Genomic DNA, 22,771 nt, shown 5'->3' on the forward strand with positions numbered 1-22,771 from the left:
TAGATTATCAACTGTCTTACTTTTCCTTACTTCCCCCTCATCTTGTCTCTTTTGTGATCCTTAATCTTCCTTTCTTCTCCCTCTCTAATTCTCAAGGTTCCAAAAATCGGTATCGGGATCGGGATCGGCCGTCCGAAAAAACGATACGTATCGGCTGTATCGACCGTATCGGTCGTATTGGCTGCCTGTATCGGATCGGATTATTTTAATTAAATAAAATTTTAAATATTATTAAAAATGTTAGAGAAATTTCTAAAAATTTAGAAAAAATTATAAAAAAATAAGAAATAATAATTACTCACATATAAAGCCTAAAAAGTAAAAATATCTTTTTCTCCTTCTCTTCTTTTCTATTCATTCTCTCCCACATTCTTTTTTTTATCTTTTTCTCTCTTTCTTTCTCACCTTTTTTTTTAATCTTTCCCTCTCCCACACTCTCTCTTCCATTTTCTCTCTCTCATGCCCCATTTTTTTTAATCTTTCCTCTCTCTCTCACTCTCTCTCTTGCTCTTTCCCTCTCTCTCTCCTTTTCTCTCCCTTCCTCTCTCTCCCTCACTCTCTCTCTCCCTCTCTCTCTACTGCTGCTGTCAGCAGACAGCTGTCAGCTGCAGCCACCTGCAGCAGGCCAGGCCGAATGGTTTCGGCCTGGATCGGGATCGGCCGAAACTCAAATCCTTGCTAATTCTTCAATATATGCTGTCTACCTGTTGCCCGACACACAAATTACTCTAATTTTTCACCAAGTAGTAGTAGGAGTGATGTTGAAGAATTAGAGAGGAGTTCTTTGTGCGTGTGTTGGGCAACATGTAGGGGGATGTATCTTCTACATAAGATGTTAGCGTTTCTATGCGGGTTTGGCTCTTAGTGTGACCCTCTTTCCTTGGTGTTCTCATCTAGAAGAAAATTTTGGTTTATATTTGACTAAATACTGTGCAGGAAAACATTGGGATTTTGCAATTGCTTTGGTTGTTAAATTTATTGTAATGCATACTAGTGGTCTTTTTCGTAATTTTATATTGGCTTGCTATTTTCTTAATGGGAAGTTTGTTTCATTTATCTTGTTTGTGAAGATGAATTTAATTTTTGTGCTGGTTTTAGTAAGCTTGAAGAGGGTTTACTTGTAATCATAGTTTCTATAACTGCGTATGTATCATGATAGAAAAGCTATATTTATTTGGTGGTACAACATTGCTTGCATATTTTCGTATAGCCTGAGCATCAATTGTAAATGAGTAAGTTGCACATCAACAATTTAATTGCCTTTATCTGTCTACTAGATTGTATTTTAAGTTTAAAGTGTGTGTTTGCACATCATTACTTCTTCTATTTTCAGATTTTGTTTCGAGTACATCTTTTGGGATAGGAAACATTTTTTTTTGCTACACATGTTTTAATTGTTTACAAAATTTACTATTACTTTGTGTTCAAATATTTATAATTCACTGGAAGCAAAAGGAAACTTGTTTTTTATAGGAACTGATTTCTCCTATCTATAAATTCCATGCCATTTTGTCTCTCCCTTTCTTTTCTCAAAACAACATGTAACTGAATAAATTTCACAATATAGTATTTCATTTTTTTGGCCTGTTCAGGAAAAGACAATCTACCTCAAATGTTTCACCGCTGGTAGGAACCTCAGTATCAAAATTCTCTGAAGCAAGGATTTTGTATGATGGTGATAATATTCAAAGACGGCCAAATGCTGCACTACTCCTTGAAGAAATCAAGCAAGAGACTGATAACTTTGACATTGATGTCTTGGATGGACCTAAAGTATTGAATTCAGCAAAACGAAGAGCTTTTGTTGATAGTGATGCAATCTCGGAGCATAATGCTGGCTTTGGCTCAGTTCAAAAAGTGGCTAGCCAGTCATTGAAATCTTATAAGAGGGAAGATGAGGTGTTGCCAGATGGGGAAGAGTCGACCTTTTCTTTATTTGCATCTCTTCTTGATTCAGCACTTCAAGGTTGGTTACTTGTTCTATAACAGTCATAGTTGTCTAGATTTCAATTTTATCCTCTCATTACATGAATTTGCTCTGAAAAGCATAATTTTGTTCTACTTTTTTTTTTAATGAAGTTAAGTGATAATTTCAGAAGTTTTTTACGCACTACCTATTTATGGGGCAGATTGAAAGCAACCTTCGAAACTAACCCCTTTCTCTACATTTGATGATTATTTGATTCAATTTGTACCCATAAAGATAATAGCATGACAATAGATTGCCTATTCTCAATGAGTGCATATCTATCTTCAATAATCTTCTTATCAACATGCACCACTGTCTTAGAGTATATTGCTTTAGTACACGACAGACACCGCCACATTTTTCATTTGCACAGTTATTAACTAAAAGGCTACCATGAAATCAATAAGGCATTGGTAGCTTGATATACATAAAATGATGAAATTATCCTTTCTTATCCTCTCTTTATTTCTATATTTGTGTAGTTTTCACAGTGTTGTGGTAGAGTATCCTTTTGTGGGGTAGAGGTGAAATAAATCTTTCCCTTCGTCTTAAATGAAATTGCAATTCATTGTTTCAGGATGAACATGTGCTTTCTCAAGCCTGCTTGTTTGGTTGGTTGGAATAAGGTAGGTTATCCGGGATAAACTCCGTTTATTTTAGAAAACCCTTGCCAAACAAGGGATAAGGAAATGGGATAAGAAAATGGAAAAAACCTTACTTATCCAGTTATATTTATCCTTGCTTTTAGCTAGGATAAGGAAATTGAAATATCTCATTCAGTTATCCCAACTTTCCAACTTTCCAAATTACCAACCGCCTCCCAAAAAGCCAAATTACCAGATTGTAATGTTACCATAATATACATTTGTAGTGACTATAATATATTACCAAATTGTAATGTGACTATACTATAATTACCAAATTGTAATGTGATTATAATATAATATATTAGAATATGTTTATAGTGAAAGTGTTTTTATATGGGATATCTATTTGTAATCCTATTTGTGATTGTATCTATATCGTGTAAATTATGGTAAATTAAGTCAAATTATCCTATTTCCTATCTTTCTCCAAAAGAAAAGAAATGAAAAATATATATATTTACATTAAGCTAGGTAAAGGGCAAGAAGGTCAATTTGATCTTTTTTATTCTTTATCCTGATTATCGCTAACGAGCACCATTTTATTTCATATTTTTATCACAGCACTTATTCTTCTTTTTGCAAAGAAACACTTTTTATAAAATTGTATTTGGGGACAGGCTGGTTTTGCCTCCTTATTGGATAAAATCGAGACTGAATAATTTTCAGTGCGTCATTTTATTTAGTGGATACATTTTGTTTTTAATTCCAACTGTGTTTATTGTTTTGACAGATGTGTTACTGTGAATGTGATAATGAGGATTAACAGGGCTATTCCACTTCAGTTCTCCTGTCGACGGAAAATGAATAAATTGGACTGAGAGATTGTTTGGTTGAAGAATTACTTATAGTGTGATTAGCTATATAATGACTTTAGAAAATGGTTAATGGAATCTTATGGTAAATTGGGTGATAGAATATTACTGAGAGCTATCTGCGAGGCATTTTGAGGACCTTTATGAGAGACTTGCATGAGAATAAGTCTGCTTGATCATTTGGGTGAAAAATCATTGGAATGTGAGAAAGTTATTTTTTCTTAAAAAAGCTAAGACTTAACTTTCCTAGTTCCTAATCTTCAAAGAAAAAAACTTTCCTAGTTCCTTGATAAAGAGGCTTGATCATCCTATGGAAGGGTGTTGACTTGGACTCTTGGGTCTTTGCCGACTTATGATAGCAGGTAATAGGTTGTTTAAGGGATTGTATATGAGTCATGACTTGTAGTAAGTGAACGAACATATGGTTGAGATCACTTGAGGAAGGAGTTTGAGACGAAAAGGAAGACTTTCGAGACATTCCAAGTTCCCTTACCTTCTCTGGAAACCAAGAAGCCCTTGCACTGAACTCATATGGCATTAATCATTATTACTAGATGAAAAAGCTTCATTGGTTGATATGCCTTTGAGTACATGCCTCTCCCTTATTTTTAATCTTCCTATACTTTGGTAGTGAATAGAAGACTTTAAAGAAAAAAAATAAAGGAAGAAATTTTTTTTTCAATATCTCATGTTTCTCCATCTTCTTTTATCGCCTTTATCTTCATATCTTTATGTATCCTAAAATTTTTCCTAAAATTTCTGTCTCTCTTTATAATGTTGTGTTATGTTTCTCCTACTCCTCTCTATATACTTCCTTTTTCTGTTGAGAAGTGTTCTTTGTTGATCCCAGAATGATGTTACGGACTCAAAATTGGGTCCAACCATCATTTATCCGATCTGACTCCAATAGTTGATTCTTTCGGCACCTCCTGTACACATGAAAGATAGTTTAGCCTCTATCAATCAATAGTTATTACATGAAGCGTTTTCGTCCACTTGAAAAGAAAAAGTCTTTAGATGAACAAATGAGATTTTTACATAATTGCCACTGAAAACTTTTCAAATATCATAATTACCACTATGTTTTTCAGAATATTATAATTGCCATTGAAATCATTGAGCTCTTTCAATTAAATCTAACTAATCGCAATTAAAACTAAACTTATATTATGAAAATAGTAATTTGCCAATGTATAAATTTTTTTAAATAGTCCAAAATTCTAAAATTATCAATATGACAAGAAAACACAATCTTTTTTTATGCAAGAGAAAAAATCAGTGACAAATGTTTCACATGTTAAACTTTAAGAAAGAAGGCTTTTTTGGTAATTTATTACATTTGTTAATATCAGAGCCACCTGATAGGAATATTCTATGAATTTTCCTTGAAAAATATAAGGAAAAAAAAGAAAAGTCCCTTTACTATGTTTGCTTTTGCTACTTAGGGAGATGTCGCGAGTTCAAGGTCATGTTGCAATGATTTTTGCTTTCAACTTTGATGATGAATTCCTTCCCCAAGCCATTATTTCAACTTTCTGATTGGTACCTTCTAGTCTCTAGCATTTGTGCTCCCTGCATCTACTCATTTTAAGTGTTAAGTTCTTTGATGGACACTTCAATTAAGGTTCCTTAAAGATAAATATCTTTGAAGAAGAGGATTTAAGCTAGAAGGTTATTGGTTCTTCTTTTGCACGATGTAGCTCATCCTTATTTTTTTTTAATTGGAACTTTATAGTTGGTTGAATCTTGTGAAACTAGTATTTCAATTTCTGTGTGATCTTCCAGCATGTCCTGATTTTCTATCTGGACTTTACTAATTCCCTGTTCCTGCTTATGGAAGGAAAATATTTTTATGTTTAAATTGGGGTTTTTGAATATTTGTGCTCCAACTTCTTGTTGGTCATTAACAATCTGTAAATGCTTTCTTCTTCTGCACAAATGTCTTCTCTTCATGTTTTTTCAGAACTTGCTGAACTGGTTTTGTTGCACTTCCATTCATTAAAGAAATTATTTTTGAAAGGTCCTGAACATCTCCTTCGTTTTATCTTGGTGGATATAGAATGTCGTTCTTGACAAATCATTTGATACTATGCTTTGTTACCATGTATTTGCTTCACCTTGCTACCCAGTCATCAAGGAATTGAATCACTCCTATATCTCATGTAGTTTCATATTTCCATCAAAATTTTAATGAAGCATGAAATCCTCTTGAGATCTATGAGTGTAATGTTGCTCCAAACTTCCAGTGCTCCAATTATGCCACTAGGATATAACATGGTAAGTAATCAGAAAATCTAATTCTAAATACGTTGAAGGATATAAGGTGTTTCAAAGAGGACAAGAGTTATTCAGATAACAAAGGTGACCTTGGAATTTGGACCCACTCCAAGCCAGATGCTTTTCTTTCTCTGCTGATGTCTTCTCTTTCCATTCTTGTAAAGGATCATCTTTGATTTAATTAGCTACATTCTTGATTCGTGCTGGCTATTGTCAAATCAGAAAGTTCCATGTTGGAATAGTCTTATCTTGTGGAGAACTTGTAGCATTATTAACTATGGTTTCCATTGTCTAAAAGGATCTTTATGGATATCTGGTGAATAGAAGCCAAGTAAGGAAATAATAGAAGTGTTGGGAAGAAAAGCAGCGGAACAGATTTTTGAAGCAGAGAAAAGGGCAGAATTGGTTGAAAAAGACTGGAAGAGAGAGATTATGTTAGTAAGAGATGGAAGAGAGAGGATGTTCAAGGCTCTGTTGATTGAACTGAACTTTCCTATAATAAGTGATTCGTTGATGTCCCTACTAAGTAGGAAGAGCCAAAGTAACATGGAAGATGAGCATTGAAATGAAAATTGGGCAGTGTACTGACAAAATACACCAACCAATTGTGAGTAGGAGGGTTGAAGAGTCGGTCTTTTGTTTTGTATAAATTGTTGAGAGCCCCTAATCAGAATATTGCACTACCATTTAATAAGTCCATTGTGGAATTGTCACTTAACATGAACTATTGATGTGTTTAGTTTTGCATATGTCATGTCAATTCATCATGGCATCTTCCAGTTCTCAGCAAACTCACTTTCAAGCAGACCTAAAATGAAAAAATGGGTGACATGATGGAACATATTGTGCATTTGCTGAGCTGGATATGTCCCACTTCTTAAGATGACATCTTGATCTACAACACTTGTCCTCTAGACCACCTAAATCACTTGAGGGACATAGACACATCTAAAGATGGACAAACATGTGATGCTGAACTATGTGTCTATCAGCTGGCAAACATTGTCAATATTTTGCTCGTCTTTGGCAGTAGAAATTGGAGTTATATATGTTGGCTTTTAGCAGTTGCATTTTTGGATCTCAAGAAGATTTATGCATTTAAAGATTTCATGGAGAAACTTTTTTGAATACTAAATCTTGTCTAAAAGGCACTGAGAACTTTCTTGGGAAGTTCTTTTATATGATTGCCTTCCTGTCTTCTGCACAGAAAATCTGAAATGATGGCCCTTTTCTAAATACTGAAAAACTTGCCTCTTCATTGTCTGTTCTTATATTAAATAGTTTAATAAAAACATAGTGATTTGCCCTTTAAGATCTAACTAGTGCATCTAGAAAGGTAACATTCATTCTAGAATTCTGTTCCTTCAATTTTGGTGTTACATTATTAATTAAAATTATTGTATTGAGAAGTTTGTCATGGTGATCTAACTTATAACTACTATAAAATTGTAGGGTTGTTGTCCTTCGGTGATCTTATTTTACAATTTGAGAAGACTTGTCGTCATGTTTCTGAGTCAATCAGGTATTTTTGCTTCGACCAATCTTTATTAATTTGTTATTTACTAGTGAACTCCACTCCTTAGATTCAGTTACTTGTTTGGTTGATTTGTGGTTGGACTTCTATGCACCTCTCATGCCATTAGACAGTAAGTTTTAAGTGCCACCTCTTTGCATCTTGATCCAGGAATTTTGTATCACTGGATATTAGCAAGAGTTGGCAATTCAGTCTTGATGTACATAATAGTTTACAGGTCTAGCCTAGCTCTAGGCTTTGTGTTGGGCTTGAGAAATTTTGAAAGTTTAAACATGAATAACTTAGACCAATGGATAGTTCCAAATTCTGCTCCCAAGTTGGGTCTTCTTCCATTTTGATAGGGCATTGTATGCATCCTAAGCATCCTAACCCCTCTAAAAAGGTACAAACATGTAAATATAACTACAGGTAGATTGTGTGTGTAACTGCAAGTAGGTTTTGTGCCAATGTAGCTTTTGGTGGACCGCTAAAACTGTTGGACTGTATATGCAGTTTTTGGTAGCCATTTGGTGGTCTGGTGAATTGGATTAGTGAGTATTGAGTTGTAGTTTTTTATATCTGACAATAACATGATGCTACCAAAATGTTCTTTGTGTGTATATAATATAATTCTACACATATTATTTAGTACATTTATATATATACTCATATAGTAGTTTATTACGAAGTACTAACCAAATTTTACATATAGTACATAACTAGGCTGCACAGGTGCCTGCATATTGCCTATGTGCTATGTTATGGGGTGACTACTAGCTTTTCGCAACATTGCCCAATTTTTATTTATCTCTATTTGCAAATCAAAACTTGTGGTTTTGTAAATCGAGAAAACACTATTTTTAGAGTTTTGGGAAATTTTAATTAACACCCACATTTTGCATCCATTATTTTTTTTTGAGTAAAAAAATAACATCATTACTACAAAAAGGCAAAACCAAAGTTCCCACCTGGGAATCCTCCATCTCTTTTTGACAAGACCTATCCTTAACATCTCCGTTAGCACCCGGAGTAGAAGATCAAACCCCACAATTTAGACCGCACTAGTGATTTGAGGTTTATCTGAAGAATTATGGATGAGGTAACTTAGGCCTACCTGACCAGAGTCTGCCAAAAAAGCCCCATTCCACATTAAGTTTAAGCTCCTGGTCCAAGGGAGGGAACTAGGCAACTGATTGCATTGAAGGTTGCGCATTCTAGCCGGACGATTGAATTGGGACTTGGGAGAAAATCTCCAAAGACATAGCCACCATTTATAAAAAAAGATTAGGGAATTTTCTTGCTCCTAAAGACCTTGTTGTTTGTCCTTCCACAAATACGGAAATACCACATACCATTACTCTGCCACCACAACCTACAACAACTCTTTGGCCTCCTTGTCGAGGCTGGGGCCCTCCAAGATCCAATCGCCTTGCATTACCTCTACAGAGCCGAGAAAGAGGGCCCAAGGTTCCTCTTAACGAGCCCCCATAAGGACCTTGCTTGATTGTAATGTAGCATAATGTGCTCAATGGATTTTATTTTCTTGGGGTGCCTATCACACACTCAACAACTGAGGCCCATTAGAGCACCACTGCACATTACTAGGAAGCTTTCCCCACATAACTTTCTGGAAGAATAGTTTACTTTTGGCGCAATCAACAAACTCCAGATAATCCACCAACCTTCCTAGTTAGATAAGGCTAAGTGGTTAGCATTGGGCAGGAATCTAGCAACAGATCTTGGCATGATACGACAAGAGCGGGTAGGGGGTCCAAACCCACACATCCTTAGAAGGAACATATGGGAGAGTAGTGTCATAGATAACAAAACCCAAAGTATTACCAAAGAAAAACAGAATTCTAGGATGATTGAGACCAAGAGCGGGTAGGGGGTCCAAACCCACACATCCTTAGAAGGAACATATGGGAGAGTAGTGTCATAGATAACAAAACCCAAAGTATTACCAAAGAAAAACAGAATTCTAGGATGATTGAGACCTGGTTGGAAATAAGCCACTCACCTGCTTCGACTAAAGGCTGCCATTGACATTAAGGGACAGAGGAACATTGAACCAACATATTGGTAAAAGCCTCATGCTCGATAGATTTAGAAAGACCCTCATGGATTGAAACAAGGGAAGAATGCTAGTGACGAGACATGTAGGACTTATTGTTAGCTGTATGAAGCTGCTTCCAAGGGTGACAAGGGCCATACTTATCAACACGACCTAAGAGGTCCAAAGCATGAGGTGCAGCCAATCCAATCTTGGTAGATCGAAGGCATGAATCCCTAGCTTGCCTTCCTCAACCAATCGACCCACCTTGTTCCAACCCACCAAGTGAAGATTGTTACTTCGAGTCTCTTTTCCAAAGAAAGACCTAACAATTTTATCGATCCTATTAACCACAGACAATGAAACCGAGGAATTGCACATGGCGTTAGTAGGAAGTGCATGAATAGTATATTTGAGCAAAGTGAAGCATCTAGCCGTTGAGAGACCCTCCACCTGACTAACTTAGAATTGACATTGTAGACAAGACTGTCATAGTGCGCAATCTTTGCTTTAACAAGCTGGATAGGAATCCTTAAATAGGTAAACAGGTAAGATCCCTGCCTAATGTCTAACCACCTAGCAATATCCCGACCCATAATATGGTTGGCCCAGTTTGAGAGATAAAAAACTGATTTACTTTTGTTTAGTCTCTGTTTGGTTATCGTGCAATAGTTGTCAAGCACAATATTTAGGTTTTCAAAATTAGCCCTAGTAACAATTAATATATCGTCAACAAACATTAATGACAAACTTTAGTAGAGCTTTTAATCATAAAATTATCTAGAGAATCCTCATACATCGTAGAATTTAGGGACCCAACTAAATTTGACCACTAAGAATGAGTAAATATGGAGATAATGTATCCTATTGCCTAATTCCACAGGACTCCTTTATCTAAGGAGAAGAAGACCATTAACTAACAAAACCAAAGGAAGGAGATCTAATACACATAGATTCCCCATCAATCCACAAAGCTAGAAAGCCCATTATACTAAGAGATTGAAAGATAGCATCCCACCTAAATCTATCATAGGTTTTTCATCATATCCAACTTAATTACCATATGCGGGTCATCCCTCTTATTGACATGCAAAAAATGAACTAGCTCTTGAGCCAAAATAATATTCTCCATGATAGAATTAATTGCCACAAAGACAAACTGCTCAAGATTACCTAAGGAGAAAAAGGAAGGCTTGAGGCGATTGACTAAGGTTTTAGCAGGTAATTTACATAAGACATTGCAAAGGGAGATAAGGCAAAAATCATGAACATAGAAGGAATTAGGAATAACCATAATATAGGTTCTACCCTAGCCCTTAGGGAGGCAAGCAGTCTGGTGGAAAGAGTGGAAACCCTCACACACTGATTTCCCACAATATCCCAATAGTTTCAAAAGAACTCAACATGGTAGCTATCCAGCTTTGGAGCCTTTCCCATAGGCATGGCTCGCAATGTATCTCAAATTTTAGCACTTGAGAAGGGCTTTTTGAGTTTATCAGAACAATGGGACTGAAAAGCAAGCCACACAGAGAGAGAAAGATGAATCGAAATATCAGACCACAAATTCAAATAAAACTGAGAAAAGCAAGCCACAATATAATTCCAAGAATCCATTTTCTCGCCCTAGTCATTGAGAATGCTCACAGTTTTATTTTGTCTACGTCTAAACAAAGTAACAATCTTAAAAAAATTTCGTGTTCTGATCACTAGTTAAGACTTAATTGGCCCTAGCCTTAGCCTGGCATGTATGATCTAGTTGCCTAAGAAGGGCAATGTGCCTCCTATAAGCAACCTGCAACTTGACAATTTTAGAAGGAGCCTTCCTCCTTATCTTCAACTTTCAAATTCAAAATAACGGCCTTAGCCTTATCGATCCGATTCTCAATTCGAGCTAAGCTAATCACGTTCCAATCCAAAACCTTAAACTTAACTGGGATAACAAAGCCTGGACATCTCTCAGATGGTAATTGCCCTTGGGTGCCCAAGTTCAAGAGACCAAGCTGCATACCTCCTTATATTCAAACCAAAATGATTCAAACTTGAAAGGTCTGCGAACTCGCAAGGACTCTTGAAACGAGGAGAGCAGTAAGTGGGCACAGTTGAACCCAGTACATTCTAGATGTGTAACTAAAGAATTAGGGAAGATCTCTAGCCGAGCTTCATTCGCAAGGGCACGATCATGTCTGATTTAGATATGAGCCTTCCTTTCCTGATTATTAGACTATGTAAAATGAGGGCTGGAACAACTTACAACAATTGGGGCAGACAAGCAAATAAAGGGTTTTTTAAGGGTATATGTGTAAAAAGACATAATTTTGAAACATGAATATGTTATTAACTAAACATTTTCCAAATTTGAGGACTAAAATATCCTTAGGATAAAGAATAGAATAATTTAGTATTCTGAATAATTAGGTAACTTTGCAAAAATAGTTGACTCGGCCAGTTTACCAAAAAATAGTCGGGTTGCATGGGTCATCCGGCTTAATAGTCGGGTTGCATGGGTCATTCGGCTTGATCGCCGGGTTGGTTGGTTCTTATCGGGTTGATTTCTTACCCAGTCTGATAATAAAACTGAACCGCTTTAGTGGTCCGTACATTAGTCTACCGATCCAAATACCTAATCCAGTATGGTTAGATTAATCAACAAATAGATGGGTTGAGGGAGTCAATGGAAGGTGAGAAATAGGAATAGTCAAAGAAGAATACCTAGGCTAGGCTTCAGAGAGGTGACTCCCATTGTAATTTGAGCAACTAAAAGAGATGAAGATGAGAAAGATGAGTGCATACTAGAATGTGAATTCCCTTAGTGGAGGGTGTCATTCCTTGGGAATCCAAAATGATTGACTTAGATATCACTTCGACGTACATCACAGTTTTATTTACATGAGCTAGCACAAACCCACAATTATTACCCTTCGCCTAGCCAAATTCATCATGACTTTTTAATTGCCTTGTCGAATCCTTCTTTGCCATGTGGCCAATGCCATGTGAAGAGGTCGCCCCTTCAGACCCAAAGTGGTCTATATGCCAGACCCCAAGGTAGCGACATACATCTTACCTCGAGGATCCTTATAGGAGCCTTGCCACCTTAAGAAATGACAAGGGTATGTGAGGTAAGGGACAAAAAGCTCGTTATTCTCACTCTTACCGTTCCCAGGTTAGAATGGGAATGAAAAGTGCTAACAACCTCTAGCATGTGCGAATGATGTGCCTTAACCACATGCACAACACGAGCGTAGGAAGGAAAGGTTGGAGCCTGAGTCTAGTCCGGGCTCGAGACCGCACGTTGACTCGAGTCACGATCATCTTGTCGATGTGAGTGGATGCCTTGACATGAACCAAGTGTCTCGCCTAGCCCCAACCACCTTGCTGCCAACCTCACTCCATCCGAAGCCATGGGCCAAAGCTAAACTCATCCTTATCATCCTCACCCTCCTTCGGAGATGTCTCCACAACCTTCATAACTATATCTGGAGCTTTAATAAGGCCTTCACCACCAGCATTATGTTGGGAAGTCCAAAATTTTGTTTTGGGAGGTCCAAAAGTTGAGTAGTTAATGAGTTATGTTGGGAGGTTCAGAGGTTGAGAAATTTTTTTGGAGTTTTCTTGAAGATTCCTAAAAGATTGAGGTAACCCACTAACCTAATCTAACCTAAGCCAAATTGATTATCTACTCTAATAGCCGGTACAATGGCCAAGCGAAATGGTGTGGACATCGTCGACACATTTGGCTAATATTATAATTTTTCAATAAACGAGTAAATAATCTAATTAGAAATTGATGTCATATTAATGTTTGCAACTAGGAATGGTGTCAACATTGGCCAAATCCCAGACAGAATGGATCATAATATGTCAACGGGCACCAACTCACCTGGAAACTTATCGTAAAGGGAGAACTTCCACTCTTCGTAGCTGCTCACCAACAATTCCAAGTCCACCTCCAGCCAATCAGAGGTGTCCTCCTGAATCATCTCGAGGATGTGCACTGGGACGAGATAGGGATGATTGGTTCGTCACTTCAGTTTAGAGGAAGTCTGTTCAAGAACTTTGGCCTAGAGCCCAAGGAAGGCCCTCCAATCAAGGGCGTAGCCTCATTAGTTGATAAGCTTGGGGAAGGCCCTTCAAATAAGGCCGCAATCCGATCAGTTGACACTAGAGTGATATGCCATCAATTTCTAATAAGATTATTTATTTGCTATATTGCCCCTATGGGAAATAGGATTGACTATGGATTTGAGCCAAGAATAACAGTTTAAGAAAGAGAAGGAAGAAAAGAGGCTAAAAGAAGCTAAAAGCCCACGATTCTCAACTTGGAAGCACTGGTGAGGCCCATGAGAGATTGTTAGAAGACCACAACCAGGTAAGCGGGTCAATATATCCTTATCCAATGTCCTCATTTTTTTTTTACGAGGTTTGGGGGTTTCTAGGTATTCAAGAGATGATTGTGGCACTTCTAGCCTAAATGGTGACCTAATCTGTGGAGGATGTCTGCATGATTTTGCTCGGCTATTGGATTGGTTATTGGACTAGGTAGTCGTTTCGGGCTAGGTTAGTTTAGATCAGTAGGCTGCCTTAACCTTTTGAGAATCCTCAAGCAACTCTTAGACTTCTTCTTAACTTTTGAATTTTCCAATATAACTCCTTAACTCTCAATTTTTGGACCTCCCAAAGAAAATTTTGGTCTTCCCCTCCTCTTTATAAATCCTATGCAACCCCTAGAGGGGGGGTCATCTTTGGAAGGTTATGAAACACTTTCTTATCCATATATTTGCTGCTGTTTTGAGGAATTTCCAGTAATAAAACAATGACTATTGGTGCTCGGATTTGAAGACGAAGGCAATTCTTAAGGTTAAACACTAGATACTTCATATTGAGTGGGATCGAACAATATTCTGTTACTATATATACCTTATTTTGGTCCATCCTACAGCCATGTATGAGTTCTTAAAGCCTAGAAGTAGCTTTAGCCCACTCTTAATTGCTCTAAGTCTAGTAGTCGATCCATTGTTCTCTTTGGCCTTATCTTTTGGTTATAAATTTCAAGTTTGTTGGTTTGTTAAGTTTAACTTGAACTGGATTTAATCTTGCTTATAGCTTACTAGAAGGCTTCATGATCATTTATTGCTTCTGTTATCTATATTGCTGAATTCATTTAGTCTACATTTGATCATATCGTCTTCATTCGCAATTTTTGGTTGGATTATGGATCCTCGTTGCAACGACCAACGAGGCCTCTAACGAGTGAGGGAGCAGCTTGGGGTAAGAACCTAAGTGAAGGGGATGGGTATATGGTGGAAGGGCTAACTGAGCGGCCTGTTACAGACTTAACATTTTTGATCGATTTGTTAGTTTGCGCGACACTCCACTTTCTTCGCAAAATGAATTAAGTTTCGAAATAAAGATAGTGTAACAGTAAGAAAAGAGAAAGAAATTTTAATAACACTTAGAGAAGACAAGCTTTTTTGGTGAAGGTCTCACTTTTATTTTATTCACTAAAATTTTAGATAGATTACAGATAAAATGTTCATACTGTTATATAGGTAAAATAACATTTAGCTACTAAGTTTTCTAAATATCTTTCTTAAATATTTATGAAGCTAAGGATAAGATCAAGAGAGACTATCCCTTATTTTTGTCCATGCACTATAGTTTCCCTTGAGGTAGGTTTTGCTATTGCATTAATTATGCTCTTGGATTGCCATAACACTTTAATTTCGATCAAAATTTTGATGGGGCGTCACAGGCGCCCCTCATATTTGAGTAGGAAATACCTAACCAAGCCTAGAGAGGAATCACCAAATCTATTGCTAGAAGAAGCCTCTTCAGCCATCCACACTCACACCCTTTTCTTCGTCTTTGCATCTATATATTTTATTGTACTTTGGAGCTGCTCAGTTTGATCCTTGCATTTTAAGTTTTAAGTTATAATGCTGTAAGCGTTAAGTCTAATGATTCTAATATGATATCTGCTAACATAATGGCATAAGTTTTAGAAGATTTTTCCAATCATTAGATTAGTTAAGATGTTAGATTTGGTAGGTGTAAAGATTATATAGTGGTGGAAGTTATGTCATTTTAGCAAGTGAATCATATTTTACCTCACCTATTCTAATCATTGGATGCCAATAGTATGTTAAATCACTTAATTCATCTCAAATGAATGACGTTCTGATTTCTTTGATCCCAAGTAAAATGTTCTTCATTCTTAAATAAATGAACATGTTTAGTCTTGCAGCATATTTTCATATGTAAAATCAGTATATGATTAGATGCTCTAGTATATCTTGTCTTGCTGTGTTTGACATGGTTGCGATAATCTTTCTGCCAGATCATTTTGCTCTTTTTGCATACATGTTCAGATAATATGAGAAGGAAGTAAATTCTGGGATAGTTCTGTGTATTATTTGTTTCTATTTTTATTTCTTCTGCAGGTTCGGCAATACTGGAAGGCACCGTATGGTTGAGGACAAATTTATGCAGCATAAAGCTCGGCTGTTGCTTGATGAGGCCGCTTCCTGGTCTCTTCTTTGGTACCTCTTTGGGAAAGGAAGTCACTTTATAACCATATAAACCATCTATCTTGAAGCTTGTTCTATATGTAATTTGATTTCTGAGTTACAGTTTCTACCATTTCATCATTTTATGATGCCATCTTTTCTAAAAGCAACAGTCACACAACAGCAGCTTGCAAAAGCAACTATATTAATGTGTGCCTCTTAACTGTTGATATTACTATGTGGCCTTGACATTACACCTTCAGTAGTAAATTCAGTTTAATTTATTTGTTACTTGCATGTGAAGTTCCAAAAGTGAAAGATAAAACATACTTGCCTAGTTGCCTATAAAAAATGGAGTTGTACTTTCATGATTTAACAACTATTGAACAAGGGAAATGAAGCATGATTAGTATATCTTATATGGTGTTTATACTGCTGCAGTTGGGACCTCCTATAGGTACTTGTAGATTATGTACTTTAGTTTCCATATGTTCTTTATCTTAGTGTTGTTAGAAATAGTGAGATATTGTTTGATGTGGCAGTTATATACTTCATTTGCACCGTAATTATTTTATATTTGCTCCTTATAGATTCCTGACACATTTTTCTGGCTTTGAATTTGTTTTGTGTATTACAGGAAATGAGGAACTTCCTGAGAACCTACTTTTGGTAACATTTTATAAAATGGGATCTTTTATTTATCTAATGCTCTTTTTTCAATGTTTACAATTACTAAGCTTTTATCTTGCTTGTACAATTCTATTTTCTGCAGTCTCCACCAACCTCACATCAGGAGGCGTGTCAATATGTTATGACAGATCATACAGCACAATTGTGTCTTCGGATCGTCCTTTGGCTAGAAGGTCTAGCCTCGGAATCTCTTGATTTGGAGAAGAAGGTGATTGGATGTTAGGCTCATTTTGATTGCTTCCTAGTCTCATGGTTTTATTTTTTTACAGATATATTTTACAAGTGCTGCCTATCCGCATATCTTCAGAACAACAATGACATGATATCTTTTAGTTAGATCTACTTCATTGGGAACTAGAGCTCATACCAAGTGTTGCATGATATTATTGTCGGTATCAGATTAGTTTGCATAGTTCTGTTGCTAATGTTATTTTTTGATTACCTACCTCCTCCCTTTGCTCTTCAATCTAGTCAATGCTTGTGTAATCAAACTAACAAATAAATGGTCAATGTTCTAAAGGCAAGCATGGTATGCAGGTGGTGAAGGGCCAGCATACTGCATTTGTGCTTTGCTGGAAACATGTGGGAAACTGGGAATTTGATATGTAGTAGTACTTCAATTGATAAATATATGAGGAGTTGGAAAGCGAAAGAAAAAATGACACATCACTGTACACATGGAGTTCTTGTGTATGTCGTGCAATACTTGTACATATCAAATTCACAAGAATTTGATATGTAGTAGTACTTCAATTGATAAATATATGAGAAGGAGTTGGAAAGCGAAAGAAAAAATGACACATCACTGTACACATGGAGTTCTTGTGTATGTCGTGCAATACTTGTAGTTAAAATTGGTACACTACTAAGGCTTCAAGTAAGTCATACTTGCACACTTAGCCTGATGCGGAGCGGCTAGGGACTAGAAGAACATTTGTGGCCGCTTATGGGGGTGTGTAGACGACATTCTAGAACAGTGTCAATGATGAGTGATGACCCATCCCTTCTCTAATATATTATGAAAGTTTTGAATGTCCTTTTCCATGAGAAAATATCCTATTTCTTTTAACTAACTTTGTTACTTCGTCATAGTTTACGTTAGAAAAGAAATAGTGTAGCACTTGATTTGGCAGTCAGTTTCTCTAAGTAGTAGGAATGGAGGAAAGCTCCATGCATTGAACACCAGATAATTGGGACAATGACTTGATTGTTTTTTTTAATAAAAATATTATGGAAGGCAAACAATCAACCTCTTGGTAATTGGAAAAGAATTTGATTGACTTGTTTCTCTTGAGGACTTTAAAATTTCAAACTGTACTTCCTGAATGGTCTATCTGTTAAAACCATTTTAATTTCTGAACAACTGAGAGTTGTCGTTTAACCACTTTGAGCACAATAGTTACATGTTTGCTGATGAAAGAATGTCAGCCTTTCTAACTAACATTGATGAAATCCTTTCTTCCTACTTTTAATGCTACAGTATTTTCTCTCTCCATTAATTTGCACCAATTGGACTCCAGTTTGATGATCTCCCTACTCCTTTTTCGGATTTTTCAAGATTAGGCACAAATTCGGTGAAAACCCAATTGATGCATGAGATCGAGCAGTATTAGTAAATCCATGAATGCTACTAGAATTATAGTGAAGTTTTATGTTTTCTATTAATTTAGTTCATTTTCACTTGATATCTAACTTCATGGGGGGTATCTTCAGCACACCCTGTGCCATGTTCCAATACCCTGTCTGCACAACAATCCTTGCATGTTGCAACTTGCTTTCCACCTAATTTTCCCCTTGTTTTCCCTTCAATTATTAAGCTGGTTCATTGATTTTCCATTTTTATGATGAATATGCTGCTTTCTATATGGCATGGTATGCATTCCATCAAGCAAGACTGTATTTAGAATGTAAACACTAGCTCAAAAATGGGGTCCCTTTGTTTTTTAGATAAGAAATACAGCTATCAATTGATAATGTTGCTGATGCATAAATGTTTACCAATTTCACAATGTAAACAAATAGAAAGGAGGTACGTCACCTAAAGAATGGAGGTACTTCATGGAGTAGAATGTCGGCTTCAGATATTGCCACCATGAGTAGCTAGAAGCCTAGAAGCTATGACGATGGCATAGACATGCAGTTAGATAAAGTAGTGCTGTCTTCTCCATAAATTAATATTAGTTCTTAACAAAGATTGCCATGCCAGGCATTTGCTGCCCTTGGCTCAACATGCTATGTAATGCTGGCACATGCTGTGGCTCACGGGTTTGCTGGTGCACACTAGATATTCCATGAACAGAATTGAGGGTATCCATTAAGGCTTTTCTCATGCTTATTGTGAGTTAAATCCTATAGTTTGATATGAGTTACAGTCTTAAGTTAGGCACGGCGGCCTTCAGTTTACTTTCACTGAGTAGTTGCCTACAAACAGGACCTTAACTGTTGATTTTGGCAAGATGACGGAAGTTATATGAAATGTGCAATTACTAATTAGATGTGGTGATGGTTGAAGATTTGCAGAAATCCAGTCATCCTTATTATTTTTGTTCTTTATGGGCAGGAAAATCTCTGTGCAGTTAGAATGTCATTGGAAATGCTCTTATTTGGTGGATAGCATAATTTTCTGTAACTGTACCATAAAAGATTGTCAAAGAGATGCTAGGTTGTTTAGTTAGTGAGAGTCTCTACAATATGGTTATTGGATTATTTTTCTTTATGTTAATTGTTAAATTAGATAAAATATTCTTTACTTTCGGCAAGAAGCGTTAGCTGTTGTTTCATCAACCATGGTTTAATGGAGTTATACTCTTGTAGGTGAGAGGATCTCATGTTGGTTCCTATCTTCCAAGTTTTGGTGTTTGGCATCATACACAGAGGTTCTTGAAGAAAAAGAATGATGATCCTACTGTAGTCCAACACTTGGATTTTGATGCTCCAACACGTGAGGCTGCTCGTATACTTTCTGATGACAAAGTACATAGTCTGTCTTATGTTTATTGTCCTTAGTCATTATTTTTGATTCAATTATATAGATAATGGTTATTTTAAGATCTTTTTATTATGGGTTTGAAACCTTCAGATGTAATGAGATCCTTCTCTCTAGATTTAAGTCATGTTTGACATATCAAAATGGTGCAGATCCTTTTGTTTGTATTGGTATTGACTGTTATCTTATTTGACATAATGTTGTTTAAAACTTTGTTCTTTTACAGATCGAGGATGAACTCCGAGTATTTTATTACTTAGGTATACCTCATATGCTTAGTTCATTTGAACAACATAGTGCCACAAAATTGGGAAACCTGTGAAAAAGTTATGGCATTGCAATTTGTCAAGATACCTTTAAGTATCCAAGTTGGTCAATACCTCTTAGAAATGTGGTGCGAGGATTTTAAAATAGAGATAAGATGTCAAAGAAGTCTTAGATATAAAAGATTAAGAAACTAAAGAAGTTATTTTGGAATTCTGAATGCCAGAACTCTCAAAACCTGCAAGGTTTGTGCCCTGTGTAGTAAAAAAGATCTCTCAGTAGCCAGAAGAAGATTAAATCATCTGATTCAATGAACTGATTGAAATTATTTTGGTCATCGAAAACAATCATATAAGTGCCTATGCCTTTAGAGAATGAATAGTAATTAGGATGAAGGTGTCACGACCCAAAATCAGAATCATGACCAGCCATGCACTTCAATACGGTTGAGTACACGGAGCCTCACTAATACTTCCTAAGAGTACAATGGCAAGGATAAATAAACGAGGAAGATATGCTTTATTTAATTTAAACTAATTGTAATGAACATAAAAGAATGTCATTTTTTGTGTCTCTAAACGAAATAAAATTAACAATTAATCTTGCACATAAGAATGAAATAAATAAATTTGCACATAACAAGTTACATGGTCCGACAAAGATACAAAGTATAATAAAAATAAATATGTGACTGAACCCACTCATCTAAGTCTAGGTTAGATAATTGAAATATCTAGTCTCTAGTCCACGTGCCGAAAAATCACCATCGAGGAGGAGCGTGATGGTCCCTATTTACTCCGGTGATGCTCTGACGGGCCGAATTCACGTTGTGAATCCGACGGTAAGGAAGAAGAAAACGAAGGAGAAGAAGAAGAGGGAAAGGAAGCTGGGGGGTTAAGGAAAGAAAGAGAGAGGGAATTACGGTTTAATTTATAGATTAAAAATTCAAATCTAATTTGATTCAAATTCGGCGAGATCTCCGCTGCACCTCACCATGTGCCGGAGAGGGAGAGGGGAGGGGGTTGCACGTGCGGCGCATGTGCACCCTTTTCTCTCTCAAATTTTTTTTTTTATTCTCACAGAAGGTGTTAAGCTTTTTTTTTTAATCATATAGTCTAAGTTACTTTTCATTTCTAGAGTTTTTGACCAATCTAGCCCTCCCAAATATTTATTTTATATGTCTAATATACTCAAAACTTTAATACAGGACTAGGTGTGTTTGAAAATCGCTGACCTAGTTCGCGACTTCCAGATATAAGTAGTTAATTGGGTTAGCGACTTATATAAATTTTTAAATCCTTTAGAAAAATTGTCTAGTCTGAGGGAGAAATTTTTTGAAATTTTTATAGAAATTGCTGAATCGAAAAATTACTTATATTTGAAGGTTGCTGAATTGGAAAATGACTTATATAAAAATTTCTTTCTCAAACTTTGGCAAATATTTTAGAAGATTTGAAATATTTATATAAATTGTTGACTCTGTCAATGAATTATATTTGGAAGTCATTGAGTGGGTTCAATAGTTTCCAAATACCCTTAGTCTCGTATTTAAATTTCAAAATGAATTAGACATGTAAAAAAATTTAGGTGCAGACTCAAAATAGTCAAAACCTCTTCATTTCTATCTCTTTTAGTGGTCTTCTAGTTTCTATCACAAACTTATTATGATGGATAATCTATTATATCATTTGATGCAATGGACTGATTGAAATTATTTTGGCCAGTGGAAGCAATTATATAAGTGTTCTACTCTTTTAGAGAATGAATGGTAATAAGGAATGGTGGTATTAAATTTTTTATAATTATAGTCTGAGTTACTTTTCATTTCTATTTCTTTTGTTGGTCTTGCTATCTTTTACTTATTATGATGGATAATATGTTATATCATTACAGAAACAAGATGAGTTACTTCTAGAAGACATTTGGATGCTACTAAGGGCTGGAAGGCTAGAAGAGGCATGTGAGCTATGCCGTTCTGCTGGGCAGGTTTGCCAGCTCACCAAAGTCCTTGTGTGATTGTTAGGGTGCTTTTTTACGTCGTTATTGATCTATCTTAATTGATAAACTTCTTTGCACATTTAGGCATGGAGAGCTGCAAGTCTGTGCCCATTTGGTGGGTTAGACTTATTTCCTTCGGTTGATGCTATGCACAAGAATGGAAAGTCAAGGACTTTGCAAGCCATTGAATTGGAAAGTGGCATTGGGCACCAGTTGCGTCTTTGGAAATGGGCATCATATTGTGCTTCAGAGGTAGGCCTTAATTATCTGTAATTACAAGACCTCTTTTACTATATGTGCTTATGTTTAATCCTGTGCTATTCATTCTTAGAATTATTCTAATTTGCTATTTTCTATTCAAATTTATTTTCCTATTTGCTTTATCTTGACAAAGACATTGACATTTAGTAATCTCCTTGATTTGCAAAGATCAATTAAAAGTTCATACTAGGTATCTCCAAAATCTGTACAGAATCTTCTTTCTGATAGTGCAGTTATCAGATTATGGAAGTGCAGATATGTGGAAGTTATATTATATGAGATAAATCATGAAAAGATAAAGAAATTTTACATGTTTTCTTCAAAAGTAGTCATACAACAAAGTTTTGAATGTTTCAAATGGGTTGGTGACACTAACCACAGGGCAGCCAGTTTTAGATGCACAATGCACAAACTTTCCTTAGGTCTCTGGTCTTTGTTTTCACCATCTTTCGTTCGTACTTATGCAGAAATGGCATTTTGCATAACTGGTTTCTGGTAATTTTTGCCTCCAATCCATGTTTAGCGTTCATCTTATGATCGGTTGACAATGTAATTGACCTTTGAATCATTATTTTCATACCTTGTGAGAGATAGGCTTACTTGCTGTGTTTGCTCGTTCCTCATAGTTCTTTATTATATCTACAGTTTTATAATATTCATTATCCTTGTAAAACATATCTATAATACAAAAATATGTTACTTTTTTCTTTTTCATTCTAGTTAGCATCTAGAATAAAGTACTACTTTTTCTTTTTCTTTTAGCACTGAATTCTATCTTAAATAAGCAAGCAAGATAAA

At 36.0% G+C, this 22,771-nt stretch overlaps 1 protein-coding gene across 1 annotated transcript in view; it reads left to right on the forward strand.

Moving 5' to 3' along the window:
• Positions 1 to 22,771, forward strand: part of LOC140760920 (nuclear pore complex protein NUP107) — a 47,326-nt gene that overhangs the window by 1,269 nt on the left and 23,286 nt on the right. The window contains exons 2-9 of the mRNA XM_073098011.1: positions 1,593 to 1,966; positions 7,158 to 7,227; positions 15,709 to 15,822; positions 16,410 to 16,443; positions 16,547 to 16,672; positions 19,279 to 19,437; positions 21,608 to 21,700; positions 21,797 to 21,964. Coding sequence (XP_072954112.1) covers positions 1,593 to 1,966; positions 7,158 to 7,227; positions 15,709 to 15,822; positions 16,410 to 16,443; positions 16,547 to 16,672; positions 19,279 to 19,437; positions 21,608 to 21,700; positions 21,797 to 21,964 — 1,138 coding nt within the window. The remainder of the gene's footprint in view (positions 1 to 1,592; positions 1,967 to 7,157; positions 7,228 to 15,708; positions 15,823 to 16,409; positions 16,444 to 16,546; positions 16,673 to 19,278; positions 19,438 to 21,607; positions 21,701 to 21,796; positions 21,965 to 22,771) is intronic.

The sequence above is a fragment of the Typha angustifolia genome, chromosome 6 (genome assembly GCF_048772165.1).
Source record: "Typha angustifolia cultivar Huaian chromosome 6, ASM4877216v1, whole genome shotgun sequence".
Classification (NCBI taxonomy): domain Eukaryota; kingdom Viridiplantae; phylum Streptophyta; class Magnoliopsida; order Poales; family Typhaceae; genus Typha; species Typha angustifolia.